This window comes from Oreochromis niloticus, linkage group LG8 (assembly GCF_001858045.2).
Source record: "Oreochromis niloticus isolate F11D_XX linkage group LG8, O_niloticus_UMD_NMBU, whole genome shotgun sequence".
NCBI lineage: Eukaryota > Metazoa > Chordata > Actinopteri > Cichliformes > Cichlidae > Oreochromis > Oreochromis niloticus.
This window is the reverse complement of record NC_031973.2, coordinates 23,165,534-23,182,517: the sequence shown is the minus strand read 5'-3', so window position 1 is coordinate 23,182,517 and position 16,984 is coordinate 23,165,534. Positions and strand designations below refer to the sequence as shown.

At 41.6% G+C, this 16,984-nt stretch overlaps 1 protein-coding gene across 13 annotated transcripts in view; it reads left to right on the top strand.

Moving 5' to 3' along the window:
- Positions 1–16,984, top strand: part of cacna1g (calcium channel, voltage-dependent, T type, alpha 1G subunit) — a 316,565-nt gene that overhangs the window by 247,557 nt on the left and 52,024 nt on the right. For all 13 annotated transcript variants that reach the window (XM_025909653.1, XM_013273535.3, XM_019362827.2 and 10 more), the window contains one exon: positions 1,843–2,027. In XM_025909653.1, coding sequence (XP_025765438.1) covers positions 1,843–2,027 — 185 coding nt within the window. The remainder of the gene's footprint in view (positions 1–1,842; positions 2,028–16,984) is intronic.

The window sequence follows — 16,984 nt, the reverse complement described above, 5'->3', positions numbered from 1 at the left end:
AATTAAAATGAAATCTAATCAAACATCCTAGCTTAAAAAACAAAACAACTATGAATCTACTCTTTTTCCTCCTGTTTCAATTATAATACCATAATAAGTCTATTGCCCCATTTTGGAGGGAGTTTTTATTTTATTTTATTTTTTAAAAACAGCTGAACACTGAGTGGAAGCCTTTCATATTAAAAATAGATTGCATTGTTAAATATTACACATTGTATTTTTACCGCTGTTGACTTCTGACAGAAGTTCAGTGTGTAGTTGATGTCCCATGTCGCCTTCAGGTGACTGAGCTGTTAGCAGTTACATGAAATCCAACTGAATTTTTCATCTATAATTTTTCAGTGACTGTATTTAAATACTACATATTATATATTCATATACTGTGCATTTATTTATTTAATGAAAATGAAGCAGTGTGTGAGTAAGTAAGTGCAGTGTAACTGCTTCTATAGGAATTCAGAGCAGAGCAGCCAGAATTAAGTAAGTGGCAGACTAACTGACACGTAGTCAAATGCTCTTGACTAATTGATCATCAGTAAGTGTGAGTATCTCCATAAAACCAGAAGTTTGCACATTGTTTGGCAGTTTCCACATCTGGAGGACTTAGGTCTGTGTGGTTTGTCTGTTTGGAAGGGTTATAAGGCAATTTCCAAACAATTTGAAGTTCATTATTCTACCGTGAGAAACATTATTCACAAGGGGAAATCATTTGAGTCAGCTGCTAATCTTCCTGGGGTAGATGTCCCAGTAAATTCATATCAAGGTCAGGTTGTGCAATGCTCAGAGAAACTGCAAAAAAACCCTAAAAACTAAAAACTCACTACATGCTTCAGTTAAATGTTAAAGTTCATGGGAGACTGAAAAATTATGGCTTGTTTAGAAGGGTTATTAGACGAAAGCCTCTTCACTCTAAAAAGACTATGGCAGCACAGCTTAGCAAAACTGCAGCTGAACAAACCACAAGATTTCTGGAACAATGTGCTTTGAACAGATAAGTTCAAAGTGGAAATGTTTGGCCATAATATGTAGCAAAAACCAAATATTGGCACAAATGCTTCAGCTCTGAAGCACGGTGGTGGAGGGGTGACGATTTGGGCTTGATCCGCAGCAACAGGACATCAACACCTTGCAGCCATTGAGTCGACCATGAACTCTTAGGACTGCCAAAGTATTCTTGGGTCAATTGCGAGGCCATGTGTTTGAGAACTAAAGCTTAGGTCAAACTTCATCATATAACAGCTGAAAATGTACAAGAGAACAGCTAAAAAAGAAATGAGTCAAGTGTTGCAATGGCCTTGTCAAGTCCAAATAAAAAACAAAGGCCTCTGTAGCAGCCTTTTTTCTAATTAATTGTCCGCTATATTGATTAGTATCGACTTATACAAACGATCTTATCGCCTCTCATCTTTTCAGTTGGAGTATTGTGAAATTGCGTGATGCAAAAACAGTTTGAGCTCAGGGAATAATGTTCTGGAATGCATATCGCTTCATCAGCAGAATACATCATGAGTGGAACCTATGGAAATAGAAATGAAGTTTGGAGCGCTTGCAGCTTTTATGATCTTCACTGCCAAACAAACAGTCACTTCACTAAGTCAATAAGCTGGGCGTATGGGACATTAAGCACCGACTCCTAATAAATAGAACACTGGCTTGATAAACAAATTGCAGCCACAGTGACAAAAATAGATATTAAATTACTGATTCGTGTATCATTTGTCAGCCACTTATATTCATGGTGAATAATTCATTTGAACTAATATCGAAACCAAACTGGCACTAAACTCAGTCCAAACTCAGTGCTTTCTGCTTTATATTAACATACTGTGGTCTTCTTTGCAGATCGTGTCTATGGGCTTTTTTTTCGGGGACAAGGCGTACCTGAGGAGCAGCTGGAACGTTCTGGACGGGATGCTCGTCATGATTTCTGTTATTGACATCCTGGTGTCTCTCATTTCCCAATCCGAAACCAAGATCCTGGGCATGCTCAGAGTGCTGAGGCTGCTGAGAACTCTGAGACCGCTACGGTAAGTGACTGAACGTCATAGATAACTTCCCCTGGGGATGGTTGTTGTTACCATTTTATTGATAACAACATTGAGACCAATACTTCTTATCAATATATGTATTTGCTGATATTCCTGGCCTGGGGTAAAATGGTTATGGCTGCTTTTGATGCATTAGTACTAGTGCTGTCACTGTCAGCGTTAATCTCATTAAAATGACGTTAACACCATATCGTGGCAAATCTCTATTAGCGAGTTAGTGCGGATCGCCCCGTGCGTAGGGGTGGATGGCGCTAACAAGCTAACGAGCTAACCGCACTAACGCATTGACGCCATGCAGCCCCGCCAATGGGACGATCCGCGCTAACTCTAACGCTAACGGAGATTTGCCATGTTACTGCGGTTATGGCGTTAATGTCATTTTAACGAGATTAACACTGACAGCACTAATTAGTACATTTTTTCATCTGCGCTTCACTTCTGGAGCAAGCAGTTGTGGTAAATGCCTTATAGTTGAGACAACAACCACAGACAATATGCAGTTGTTTATCTGTGTCAGGACTATTGACACCAACTTTGTGTTATTTTGACTAACAACAACTCAGACTTACTTTAATGGAGATAATGAGTTTCTGTGTGGTCATGGTACTCTTGAGAGGTTGAGAAAAGGAAGAAAACTGAACTTTAGGTTTGATGTCTCGTCCAAGAAACTTGTCTGTGAAGGTTCTCGGTCATCCAGGTCATGGTAGTCTAAGCAGCTTGGAAAGAAAGGCATCTGGACTTCTTTAAGTTTCACCGCTCATCCGAGAAGCTTCTTCAGTTCTAAGAGCAACTGGTGGAGAGTCCCAGATTTTAAGCCCTATGGGAGTGTCCCCAAGAGGGTCATGGACCCCCTTATGATCCTTTACCTAATCACACAAGCCAAGGTGTGAAAACAGGTGTAGGTCACAATCAGCCAAGGTTTCGGTGGGCTCATTGTGAAACCTAGCCCCACCCTATCATGTGATAAGGCGTTAAGGCGTCTGGGATGGGATCTCAACACTGGATTATAGATGGCAGACAGTTGGTGTCGTAAACCACCCCCTCTGTTCAAAGACGGTCGTTCACAGTGGACATAAATGGCTTCTTTCACTCCTCTTTCAAACCATCTGTCTTCTCTGTCCAAAATGTGAACGTTAACGTCCTCGAAAGAGTGACCTCTGTCCTTTAGATGCAGATGGACAGGTGTTGTCCTGTCGAGGTAGCTCTTCTATGCTGTGCCATATGTTTATAAAGTGGCTGTTTGAGAAGCTTTGATAATCTCCACCAGTTGCTCTTAGAACTGAAGAAGCTTCTCGGATGAGAGGTGAAACGTCTTCAAGAAAATGAAAGAAGTCCAGACTTCTTTTTGTCCAGAAAAGGTGGAGAGTCCAAGATATTAAACTCCTAGTGATTTTTTTCTATTTAGAGGTCCTGTTGATCATGTAAGTGGAAAGTGTGGAAAAAAGGGTCTACAAGCTCTTGAATCATGGGGCTTATTTAGTTTTTCACAGTACTCTATACAAGTCTGCAAAAACCTCCTTTTTACATGACAGTATAAAATAATAATAATCAGTAGCTGGTGAGCAATGTTATATACACCAAACGTAAAAGTGTTGCTAATGCAGTTAACAGTTAACAGTTCCAGTAGTGAAAACGATATGTTTTCAAGTGTTGTCATAAATGGGTAGGAACAAACTGAGGTTCCTCTCTGTCTCAGTAAGGAGATGCAAGTGTGTCAGTGTGTGTGTTTCTGTGTGTGTAGGCATTTATTTTAGCATGCATTCATGTTAATGTCAGCATGCACACAATTTCACAGTTCTGTTTATTTGAGCGGAAATAAAGCAGAAATCACCGATTTGAACATCGTTTTTGTATTTTCCAAATATGTGCACTGCTTTGAGTTTTATCTATTCTTTGTGTGTGTGTGTGTGTGTGTGTGTGCGTGCGTGCGTGCGTGCGTGTACACATGCAGCCTTTTGGATGTCTCATCTCGTGAAGGGGAGCTCTCCAGGCTTTGCCCTCTCTTGAATATTTATCGCAGTTCTCGGGAAGAGCACAAAAATCAAATATTCATTTTCATCCTGCCAAATTTCCCCGCTCAACAGCACTGATCTCTTTCCCCCATCCTTTTGCTTTTTTAACTTTCACCTTTGACATGAAAGCAAAATCTTTTGACGAGACTGCTTTCGCTCTCTCGTGTTCAAAGCGCTCCTTTCGTCTTTGACTTCGTTCTGTAATGTTTGGGTTTAATTAAACCGGGTGAATTTGCACTTAGTTGGAAAACTCCAGGTTATTTTTTTTTCATCACTTTTCAGAAGTTGCTTGGTTTGGGGTTTGTTTGTAGTGTTTTCTTCATGTTCCTACATGTAGGCATCAGTAGTTTGGTAGCTACAATGCTGTTCTTTTTAAAAGAAACTATGCTCAAAACTGCATTTACTTAATGTCCACATTGTATCTGTGCATTTACTAGTATATAACAATAATTAAGTGTCTTTTATCAGTCAGTTTAATACCTTCTACAACAACAAAAGACTGTTGGATTGTGTGGGTTGAATGAGAAATGGAGGCATAAATACAGTCTCTTTTAAACTATTGTAACAAATCATTAACTTCTAATCTTTACTAGTTTGTGCATGTTCTGTTTAGAGGTTACGGATGTTACTAAAAAAGAAAGGCTTAAATAATTATCTCATTAACCCTCTGAGGTCTAAATGATTGGCAATGACACCAATCCTAGCCAATCACAATTTGCAACTTTTTTTTTTATTAAATTGTTCTCTCAAGTCTTCTCGATCTGGGACAAAGAACAACCATTTTCACTGACATGCACTAAAAAGTGTTCCATTTATATTTGTGTTAGGGTTTTTCTGTTTGTTTGAGTTAGAGTTATCACCAATGACAGCTTAGACCGGGGGTGGGGGAACTCCAGGCCTCAAGGGCCAGTGCCCTGCAGGTTTTAGATGTGTCCTTCATCCAAATGGCTAAATTACCTCCTCAACATGTCATGAAGTTCCCCAGAGGCCTGGTAATGAACTAATCATTTGATTCAGGTGTGTTGACCCAGGGTGAGATCTAAAACCTGCAGGACACTGGCTCTTGAGGTCCGGAGTTCCCCACCCCTGCCTTAGACCTTAGAGCACAGGTGTCGAACTCCAGGCCTTGAGGGCCAGTGTCCTGCAGGTTTTAGATGTGTCCTTGATCCAACACAGCTGATTTAAATGGCTAAATTACCTCCTCAACATGTGTTGAAGTTCTCTAGAAGCCTGTTAATGAACTAATCATTTCATTCAGGTGTGTTGACCCAGGGTGAGATCTAAAACCTGCAGGACACTGGCCCTTGAGGCCTGGAGTTCGACACCCCTGCCTTAGAGGATTCATAAGCAACTTCTTGCAAAGTGCAATCTTGTCAGCAAAACTACTGAGCTGAATTGCACTGATCTTGTTGGTGAAGTGAAGCATGGGCAGATGAAGGACTGAGTGGAATTTGGTGTGGATCCACAATTATTCTCTGCAAAAAAAAGGAAAACAAAAATCTAAACAGGGAATTGGCTTTTGCATTGACATTGCCATTGGCACTGACACTGGCATTTGCATTGGCACAGGCTTTGGCAGGGGAATCACTGTGAGTGCCCTTTTAGAAAGCCCGTGATCTTCCTGTGGATATTTCATTATGGATATATGTTTGGGCTTGTAGTCACACTGTGGGATGAATTTGTAACTAATCGAATCCCTCAATGCAAAAATTCAGTCTTTCTTCAGCCCTGGTACTGACTTAGTTTAAAAAAAAAAACACACACACACACAAATGTGATCTTGACTGAAATGGTAATGTGACATTAAAAGTATAAGCTTGCTGTCAAATGAGGGGCTTCCTAATTAAATCTGGTGCAACTGTGAATGCTTGAAGAGATTCACCTGTTTCTAAATGCCGCTGAATCCTCTTTAAGTCTTCCTGTTATACGCCCTGCCTTATTTAATCCTCAGATGACAGCTGAGTTTGTATTAACAGGGCTAGCAACGATTTTAAAGTCAGATTAGAAAAAATATGAAGCAATTACAAGAGGAAATTGGACCCATTTTGAGTCTGGGGGAAATATTTTTAGGAGCAAAGGGCAACAATTTCCTTCGGGCATGATGTCACCAGTTTGACAGAGATGCAGAATGGCAGCGAACGATGGGCAGATCTAGACTCGATACAAAGAGAGACAGAAAGCAAAGGAGAGAGAAAAGACAGAAAAAGAAAAAGAGAAGAAGAAAGAGCTGAGCTGTGCAGCTTGGTTCTCTCCTCTGCTGAGGCCGCAGATGAATTACAGGAAAGAAATGCCAAAAATCATGTTTAAGTTATTAACTTTTAATCCATAAGAAGGAGTGCAGCATTAAAGGCTATATTAGGCTATAAGTTTGCTGCTCTGGTTTATACAGTTTAGTCTGATTATAGTGTACTGCGTACTTAAAACTGTTGCTTGGAAGATGACAACATTGACTGAATTGCAACTTCAGAAGTGAAACAATTATCAGCAAAAAATTGTGCTTATTGAAGCTAGCTACTACTAAAACTAATACTGAAGTGCTAAAAGTTCAATCCAGCCTCATCGGTAAGATGCAGACACAGCTGAGTGGTGACACCTGTAGCTGTGTTGGCACAGATCATTTCAAACTTTAACTGGACGTTGTACGAACAGCAACATTAGATGTCAAATCATATTCCCTCACGTTTTCATATTCCCTCACAAGCTGACTAGCTAACTTTTCCTCTCCATTTAAGCAAATAAAACAAATCTGATAAAATGCAGGACCACTGATAGCTGCTACATAGTGCAGAAACTGGATTATTTAGGTTTGGCAGGACCCAGGTGCACCACTTGGAGACAAAGATAATTAACTAAAAAGCAGCTTTATTACCAAACTTAGAGGCTCGAAGGAAATACAAAAAACACAATTCTAGCAAGGGAGAAGCTAGGTACTACGAACCGGAAACTAGAAAACATGGAAACTACTAAGAAAAAAATGGAACTCGCAGAAAAATACAAAACCACACAGCATGAGCTGACGACATGACAACGAGCAGAGGGAGACTGAGGACATAATTACACCGGGGATTATGAAGAAACTGACCACAGGTGGGGACACGGCTGAAACTAATCCCACTGATGAGACAGGGGAAGCAAAACTGGACACAACACACATCAGATGAGAGACTATCAAATTAAGACAGAAAGTAAGGTAACCACGGAGACAGAGACTAAGACACACAGGCTTGACACTGGGACTGGAACGGGGACAGCAAACACTGAGACAAGAGATAAACAAACATGAAAACAAGGCTGACTAAACACAGGGGAAGACTAGACACTGAAAACTCTAAGATGACTAAGAACTGAAGGCTAACTAAAGCATACTTTATACACAACGTAAATATAACCATGAAACTATGAATCACATAGAATATTCCAACAAACAAGTCCGAAAACAAAGAAATACTGGGTCAAAGACCCAGTACCAGGACAATTTAGTGTTATTTGTCTGAATAATAATAGAATACAATAGGTATTTTATTGTCATTTACAACATAGACCAGTTAGTTTAATTAGTTTAAGAACAGAATTTCAGTGCATTGACTCGCCATCAGGTTAATGTGGGACTTCAAGGTGACTTCTTGAAATTATATATATAACGACTACTTATATATAAGTAGTCCAAGTAAGATTCTTAATATCAGATTTTAACTTTCAGCGACAGTAACTGCTCAGTCCTTACTTAGACTGTAGTGACACTAAAGAAAACAGTGGTTGGGTACCATAGTGCAACAAAAAACTATTACCACTTGTTATCTTGTATAGTGTTGCCTTTAAGTGGGTTGCATCAAAGATGGTCATTGGGACTGTGCCCACGTGCTGTCATCTGCTGTCTTCATAGTGACTTTGATGTGTCAAAACCACGATAAATCATTGAATCAGTTTGTAGATACAGTGATTAACCATGATATATCAGTGAAAATCCAAATCTATTGATGCCTAAAATTCACATGAACCTCACAGATTTGAAACAGAAATTCAGAAAGTCCTCTAGAAGTACTGAGGTAGTCGTTCCAGGTTAACTGCAGAATGGTTGGCATGCTTGCTGCTTTAACATGTCTCTGAATACAACAAGAATACAAAGAGTCCGCATCCAGATAAGTTGTGTCCCCTAGTTCAGCTCATAGGGGCAGAATGATTCGGACTGCTGTCAGTTGGGTTAGGATCCTAAATATTTAGACACAGGTTGCCTCCAACTCGAGAAACGTGAACAGTCACCTTGCGATTAAAAGTTGTTGCCACCTGTGGGTGTTGCACCCTCAACCTCAAGGTCACCACTTAGGTCTGGTAGCCACAACTACTCGCATTTGGTCACCGAGAACAATATGAATAAATAAATGAAAATAGTCAATCTCACGGGCAACCACCAATTTCTTCTTAGTCGCATGGAGGATGCCAAACTATCATGCTCAATTCCAGAGTTTTTTTCCTTATTTGTTCCTGTATTAAGACTGTATTAAGTGCAGAAGCCCAACCCACCAGCTGTTCAAACCTTCTGTTTACAAGGGGCAGCCAATCAGAAGAAAACTGGCTTAAAGGGAAGGGGAAAGGAGCTAAAATGACTTGGTTCCAACAGAAAATCAACTGAATAGCTGCGCCAAGCCCCGGTATGAGACAAATGATTGTTTTCCAGTCATGACTCAATGCAAAGCTACTTTAGTCGAGTCCAAGAATAAAAATATGAAGCAGGAAATGAGCACAACAGGGCCCTTTTAAAAATATTTACTAGAACATGTCATTACCATTTTGCCAGTTTGTTAAATAACAAATTACAGCAACCGCTCAACCAGAATAATGTATGTGTAAAACTTCCAAACTGTAACATTAAATCAGTTAGTCCCCCAAATTCCCTAAACACACCAGAAAACAGACGCAGCTTCATAAAGCTACAGAATTTCCTTCAATATCAGCTTGTTATCACCCCAATTCAACTGTGGCAAACTCACACTCACTGGGTATTTTAATTAAATATGAACTCGTCTGTGTTTTCCCCTCCGGCCCCGCGGTGGCACATGGGGGTTCACGCAGGCAGCATCAGAGCTGCCGACGCCTATATGAGAAGAAAACTCAATCAACAATCAGTCATGTCCTCAGGGGCTAAAAGCTGTGGCAACTTAGACGACCAACTTTTAAAGCTACAATACTTACTTACAATATGCACTTTCCACATCTTAAGTGCGATAAGGTGAAGCGGTTGCTCTAAACTAGCCGTGTACGTTGGATGAGTTTTACTGCAACAGGCGTTACGCAGGAGTCTGTTGCTGTTTCCTCCTCATTAGAGATATTAATGACAGCATTCATTGCACGCGTGTGTGTGTTGTGTGCGTCTGTGCATGTGACAGAATGATGCATCGGCTTTGTTTAACAGGGAGCACGCACACACCTCTGCAGTCATTCATCAAGCCCACTACCTGAGCTGAGGGCAGTCCTCGGGGAAGTCCTGCGAGTTAGCACCCCATGTCATCAAATGGCACTTTTATGTCACCCCACAGCACCTACAGCTCATTGACAATTAAGCTGAAACCTAGAAACCCCTACCCCAAAACCCTCTCCACCTTCACCATTAGTTATAGCTGCCACCGAGCTCCATCGCAGGCAGACCAGAGTGTCGAGGTCAGAGAGAGCCAGCAGGTTGCTTTATCAATGCGGTTGACCTCTGTCGGATCAGCCTTTTGAGCACATCCGTCAGCTGATGATGATGTAATTACCTCAATGCTGGTGGCCTAATTGACTTATAACATATAATTACAAGTGTGTAAGCTTGCAATGTGACATGTCACTGTCTTTCTTTTGCATATCTGTAAGCACAATGAGAGACTGGGCTGAAGCGATGACGAGGAACGCCAGCTGGGGGCTGAAAAGGAGAAGAAAATTCACAGAGCTAGGTGGAGTGACAGGCAAAGTTCTGACCAAAAAAAAGCAAGAAAAAAAGCAAGAAAAGAAAAGCTGCCTCATTTTTTATTCCCTCTGTATTCCTGCAACTCATCAGCCCTCCTCTCCTCCCTCTGTTCCCTATTTCTATCTCTCGGCGTAGCTTAATTACACCCAGTGTTTGCACTGTGGGAGTACGGCTGCCACTTATTGCCCTACTTGTTGTTCCCTTTACTCGGTGTGAGGAATAAGCTGGTGGTGGAAGGAGAGGAAGCGGGAGAGAGAGAGAGATGGGTGGTGCATGTGTGCAGGTGGTGAGGATCGCGGCACGCTCCTCATTGCTCCTTTGTGCAGTGCAAAACAAGGACACCGCCATGAAATTATGCAGAGAGGTAGATCAGACAAAGCAAACTTCTTTCTGCTCTCTCCATTCAGCTTCCCATCATCCTCCTTTTTGTGCCATATGCAAATAGACATAACGGAGAGAAGCCCACTGCAGCGTGTCCTTCATGTACCGCATCATCAGAGTGTATTGACTTAGAGTAAGAGCCTCGTCTCTCCATAGTTCCTCTCCTTAATAAGCCTTTTCACTTCAGCGTACTTGTTAGAGTGTGGTTTGAAAGGACGTGAAAAGGTACAGAGGCTCATCTGAGGTGTTCACATGCGACTCAGCAGTGTGTGGGAACTAGAGCAAACTGGTCAAAAATCTTGTTCAATTATTCAGGCTGCTCAACACACAACCGCTTGAATAGGTTGGTTATGTGTATTCCAAAATAGACGTGTCTTTTCAGAGATCTGAACGTTATGAGTTGCATCGATCCATCCGTGTCCGTCCTTCCATGGTAAATGGACTTTTCTTCTACTTGAGCACTCGAAGTGTTTAATACAACATACTTCATTCACCCATTCAAACCTATTCACAGCCATTCATACAAGCACTTTTTTCTATTCAATTCAATTCAATTCAATTTTATTTATATAGCGCCAAATCACAACAAAAGTCGCCTCAAGGCGCTTTATATTGTACAGTAGATAGCACAATAATAAATACAGAGAAAAACCCAACAATCATATGACCCCCTATGAGCAAGCACTTTGGCGACAGTGGGAAGGAAAAACTCCCTTTTAACAGGAAGAAACCTCCGGCAGAACCAGGCTCAGGGAGGGGCGGCCATCTGCTGCGACCGGTTGGGGTGAAAGAAGGAAAACAGGATGAAAGACATGCTGTGGAAGAGAGACAGAGATTAATAACAGATATGATTCGATGCACAGAGGTCTATTAGCACATAGTGAGTGAGAAAGGTGACTGGAAGGGAAAAACTCAATGCATCATGGGAATCCCCGGCAGCCTACGTCTATTGCAGCATAACTAAGGGAGGATTCAGGGTCACCTGGTCCAGCCCTAACTATATGCTTTAGCAAAAAGGAAAGTTTTAAGCCTAATCTTGAAAGTAGAGATAGTGTCTGTCTCCCGAATCCAAACTGGAAGTTGGTTCCACAGAAGAGGGGCCTGAAAACTGAAGGCTCTGCCTCCCATTCTACTTTTAAATACTCTAGGAACAACAAGTAGGCCTGCAGTGCAAGAGCGAAGTGCTCTAATAGGGTGATATGGTACTACAAGGTCATTAAGATAAGATGGGGCCTGATTATTTAAGACCTTGTATGTGAGGAGCAGGATTTTGAATTCAATTCTGGATTTAACAGGAAGCCAATGAAGGGAAGCCAAAACAGGAGAAATATGCTCTCTCTTTCTAGTCCCTGTCAGTACTCTTGCTGCAGCATTTTGGATTAGCTGAAGGCTTCTCAGCGAGTTTTTAGGACTTCCTGATAATAAAGAATTACAGTAGTCCAGCCTGGAAGTAATAAATGCATGAACTAGTTTTTCAGCATCACTCTGAGACAGGATATTTCTAATTTTAGAGATGTTGCGCAAATGGAAGAAAGCAGTCTTACATATTTGTTTAATATGTGCATTGAAGGATATGTCCTGGTCAAAAATGACTCCAAGGTTTCTCACAGTGTTACTGGAGGCCAAGGTAATGCCATCCAGAGTAAGAATCTGCTTAGATACCATATTTCTAAGATTCTCAGGGCCGAGTACAATAACCTCAGTTTTATCTGAATTAAGAAGCAGAAAGTTAGCGGCCATCCAGGTCTTTATGTCTTTAAGACATTCCTGCAGTTTAACTAATTGGTGTGTGTTACCTGGCTTCATGGATAGATAGAGCTGCGTGTCATCTGCATAGCAGTGAAAATTTATGCTATGTCTTCTAATGATGCTGCCTAGGGGAAGCATGTATAATGTAAATAGAATTGGTCCTAGCACTGAACCCTGTGGAACACCATAATTGACCTTAGTGTCTGAAGAGGACTCTCCATTTACATGTACAAACTGGAGTCTATTAGATAGATATGATACAAACCACTGCAGTGCAGTACCTGTAATACCTACAGCATGTTCTAATCGCTCTAATAGGATATTATGGTCAACAGTATCGAACGCAGCACTGAGGTCTAGCAGGACAAGCACAGAGATGAGTCCACTGTCAGAGGCCATAAGAAGATCATTTGTAACCTTCACTAAAGCTGTTTCTGTGCTGTGATGAGCTCTGAAACCTGACTGAAACGCTTCAAATAAGCCATTCCTCTGCAGATGATCAGTTAACTGTTTGACAACTACTCTTTCAAGGATTTTTGATATGAAAGGAAGGTTGGAGATTGGCCTATAATTAGCTAAGACAGCTGGGTCTAGAGATGGCTTTTTAAGTAAAGGTTTAACTACAGCCACCTTGAAGGCCTGTGGTACATAGCCGATTATTAGAGATAGGTTGATCATAATTAAGATCAAAGAATTAATTAATGGCAGGACTTCTTTGAGCAGTTTTGTAGGAATGGGGTCTAAAAGACACGTTGATGGTTTGGAGGAATTAATTATTGAAGTTAACTCAGAAAGATCAATTGGAGAAAAAGAGTCTAACTTAACATTGATGGTACTAAGAGTAGCTGTAGATAATATTACATCTGTGGGATGATTATTGGTAATTTTTTCTCTAATGATAAAAATTTTATTTGTGAAGAAGTTCATGAAGTCATTACTAGTTAACGTTAAAGGGATTGTTGGCTCAGTAGAGCTCTGACTTTTTGTCAGCCTGGCTACAGTGCTGAAGAGAAACCTGGGGTTGTTCTTATTTTCTTCAATCAGTGACGAATAGTAAGATGTTCTGGCTTTGCGGAGGGCTTTCTTATAAAGTAGCAAACTCTTTCTCCAGGCTAAATGATGATCCTCTAAATTTGTGACACGCCATTTCCTCTCCAGCTTACGAGTTATCTGCTTTAGGCTACGTGTTTGAGAATTATACCACGGAGTCAGGGACTTTGGATTTGAGGCCTTAGTTTTCACAGGAGCTACAGTATCCAGAGTCGTACGTAGTGAGGAGGTAAAATTATTAACAAGATAATCGACCTTTGTTGGAGTAGCGTTCAGATAGCTGCTCTGCTCTATGTTGGTACAGGGCATTGAAGATGATAACAGTGGGTGGATTATATTCTTAAACTTAGTTACAGCACTTTCAGAAAGACATCTACTTTGATAAAGTCTACTCTCCACTGCTGTGTAATCAATTATTGTAAATGTAAATGTTATCAGGAAATGATCAGACAGCAGAGGGTTTTCAGGAAACACTGTTAAATATTCAGTTTCTATGCCATATGTTAAAACAAGATCTAGAGTGTGATTAAAGTGGTGGGTGGGTTCTTTTACATTTTGAGAGAAGCCAATTGAGTCTAATAACAGATTAAATGCGATGTTGAGGCTGTCATTTTTAGCATCTACATGGATGTTAAAATCACCCACAATAATTATTTTATCTGAGCTGAGCACTAAATCAGATAAAAAGTCTGAGAAATCAGAGAGAAACTCTGTGTAAGGCCCAGGTGGACGATAGATGATAACAAGTAAGACTGGTTTCTGAGTTTTACAGCTGGGGTGGACGAGACTAAGCATCAGGCTTTCAAATGAATTAAAAGTCTGTCTTGGTCTTTCGTTAATTAATAGACTGGTGTGAAAAATTGCTGCCACACCGCCCCCTCGGACTGTGCTTCGGGATTTCTGGTAGTTAGAATGACTCGGGGGTGTTGATTCATTTAAACTAACATACTCATCCTGCTGCAACCAGGTTTCTGTAAGGCAGAGTAAATCGATTTGTTGATCAATTATTAAGTCATGTACTAACAGAGACTTGGAGGAGAGAGACCTAATATTTAATAATCCACATTTCACTGTTTTACTCTTTGGTTCAGATGTGGATACTGTATTGTTCTTTCTTTGTGATTTTTTATGTTTAAGTTGTTTATTGCTGGTTTTTAGTTTGTTTTTTGTCTTTTTGGGAGCTGACACAGTCTCAATGGAGATGGGTTTTTGGGGGGGTAGCAGGAGGAGAGAAGCTGCAGAGAGGCGTGTAAGACTGCAACTCTGCTTCCTGGTCCCAACTCTGGATAGTCATATTTTGGGGGGTTTAATGAATTTGTCCATATTTCTAGAAATGAGAGCTGCTCCATCCAAAGTGGGATGGATGCCGTCTCTCCTAACAAGACCAGGTTTCCTCCAGAAGGTTTGCCAATTATCTATGAAGCCCACATCGTTTCTGGGACACCACTCAGACAGCCAGCAATTTAAGGAGAACATGCGGCTAAACATGTCACTCCTGGTCTGATTGGGGAGGGGACCAGAGAAAACTACAGAGTCCGACATTGTTTTTGCAAAGTTACACACCGATTCAATATTGATTTTAGTGACCTCCGATTGGCGTAACCGGGTGTCATTACTGCCGACGTGAATTATGATCTTACTGTATTTACGTTTACCCTTAGCCAGCAGTTTTAAATTTCCTTCAATGTCGCCTGCTCTGGCCCCTGGAAGACAACTGACTATGGTTGCCGGTGTCTCTAGCTTCACATGTCTGAGAACAGAATCACCAATTACCAGAGTTTGACCCCCGGCGGGTGTGTCGCCGAGTGGGGAAAAACGGTTAGACACATGAACAGGTTGGTGGTGTACCTGGGGCTTCAGTTTAAGACTATGCTTCCTCCTCACCGTCACCCAGCCGCCCTCTTTCCCCAGCTGCTTGGGGTCTGCCGGGGAACAGCTAGCGGGGCCTACGCTATCTTCGGCTGCACCAGCTACAGGGGCCTGGCTAGCTACGGGTGAATGAAGGGTGCGAAGCCGAGTCTCCAATTCAGTAATCCTGGCCTCCAGAGCTGCAAATATGCTACATTTATTACAGGTATCATTACTGCTAAAGGAGGCCGAGGAGTAACTAAACATCTGACACAATGAGCAGGAAAGTGCAGGAGGTTTCTTTAGCATGCTACACCTGAACTCTTTCTAGTTAACACTGACACACATTTACACACAGTCACACTTCGATAAACACATTGGAGAGCAACTTGGGGTTCAGTAGCTTACCCATGGATATTTTGACATGCAGACTGGAGAAGCCAAGGATCGAACAACCAACCTTCCAGTTAGTAGGTAATATGATCTACCCCCTAAGCTACCAACTGTCGATCCGTCGATTCATCCATCCATGGAATTCAGGGTTGTGGTGGAGCTGGAATTCATTCAGCTATCATAGGGAGAGAGAAGCGGTACATCAGGACATCAGTCCATTCCAGAACCAGCGCAAAGAGAACCATTCGCATGCTCAACAACAACTATGGCCAGTTTTGAATCAAAAGTTACCCGAACACACCTGTCTTTGAACTCTGAGAGGAAGACAGACATTGACACTGGATTGTTTCAACATGAAATAAGCATACCATACGGAGCTGCCCTGTATCAGTTTTATCCCACTAGCTATTCATTAGTCTGCACAGCTGAGGTTCTGCTGTTCAAAGTCCAAAGTATTTTGTGCGGTTTTAGGTTGTGAGCCCTGCCATTGTTACCATACGCTGAGTTATGTTTTTTAGACACTAGCTCAGGGATGGACAACTCCAGGCCTCGAGGGCCGGTGTCCTGCAGGTTTTCGATGTGTCCTTGATCCAACACAGCTGATTCAAATGGCTAAATGACCTCCTCAGCATGTCCTGAAGTTCTCCAGAGGCCTGGTAACAAACTAATCATGTGATTCAGGTCTGTTGACCCAGGCTAATATCTAAAACCTGCAGGACAGGAGTTGCCCACCCCTGCACTAGCTACAACTATTAATCTACTAATGTTTGTATTAGCCTACTTTTAATACTAATTTGGCAGTGTTACTTTCCCCCATGCCCTAAAATTTTTGGGAGAGGAAGGCCCTTCTAGGGCCGTAACAGGCAGCACGATGGTTAGCACTGTTGTCTCACAGCAAGATGGTCCCATTTGTAAATCCATTATCTGGGTAGGCCCTTTCTGAGTGGAGTTTGCATGCTCTCCCCATGTCTGCATGAATTCTCTCCAAGTATTTTGATTTCCTGTCAAACGCAGGTACACATGCAGTTAGTGGGGGTTTGTTCTGTTGCATTTCTGAGTTAGCCCTGTGATACAGTGGTGACTTGTCCAGGGTGCACCCTACTCTCTGCCTATGACAGGTGGGATAGGTTCCAGCCCTGCCTCGTGACCCTGAATCAGATTAGTGGAAGAAAATGGTTGGATGGAGCTTAGAAGTGTCATTTACACTTAATTAAGTTTTAAAAAGTTGAAAAGAAGTAGGCTAATATTGTACATGTCTTTTCGTCAGCTGATCGTCTAATATTTACTAAATACTGAGGGCTAAACCGTTTCCCCACAGTCCGTCTCTCTCCTGGCACCAGCAGCAGCAGTGTGTCTAAAGCACTGCGCAGTTAGAGCTGAAGCTACATGACGCACAGCTGCCACACAGCATGCAGTATTATTGGGTGGATGTTGGTCTGTTAACTCCTGAAAAGCAATGACTCTTAACAACTTTCCTGGTGGAAACCAAGCATTGCTCTGTGTCCTATTCAGTTTAGTAAAACTGTAGTAAAAAGTTAATAAAGTCACTTGGTAAATTTAAA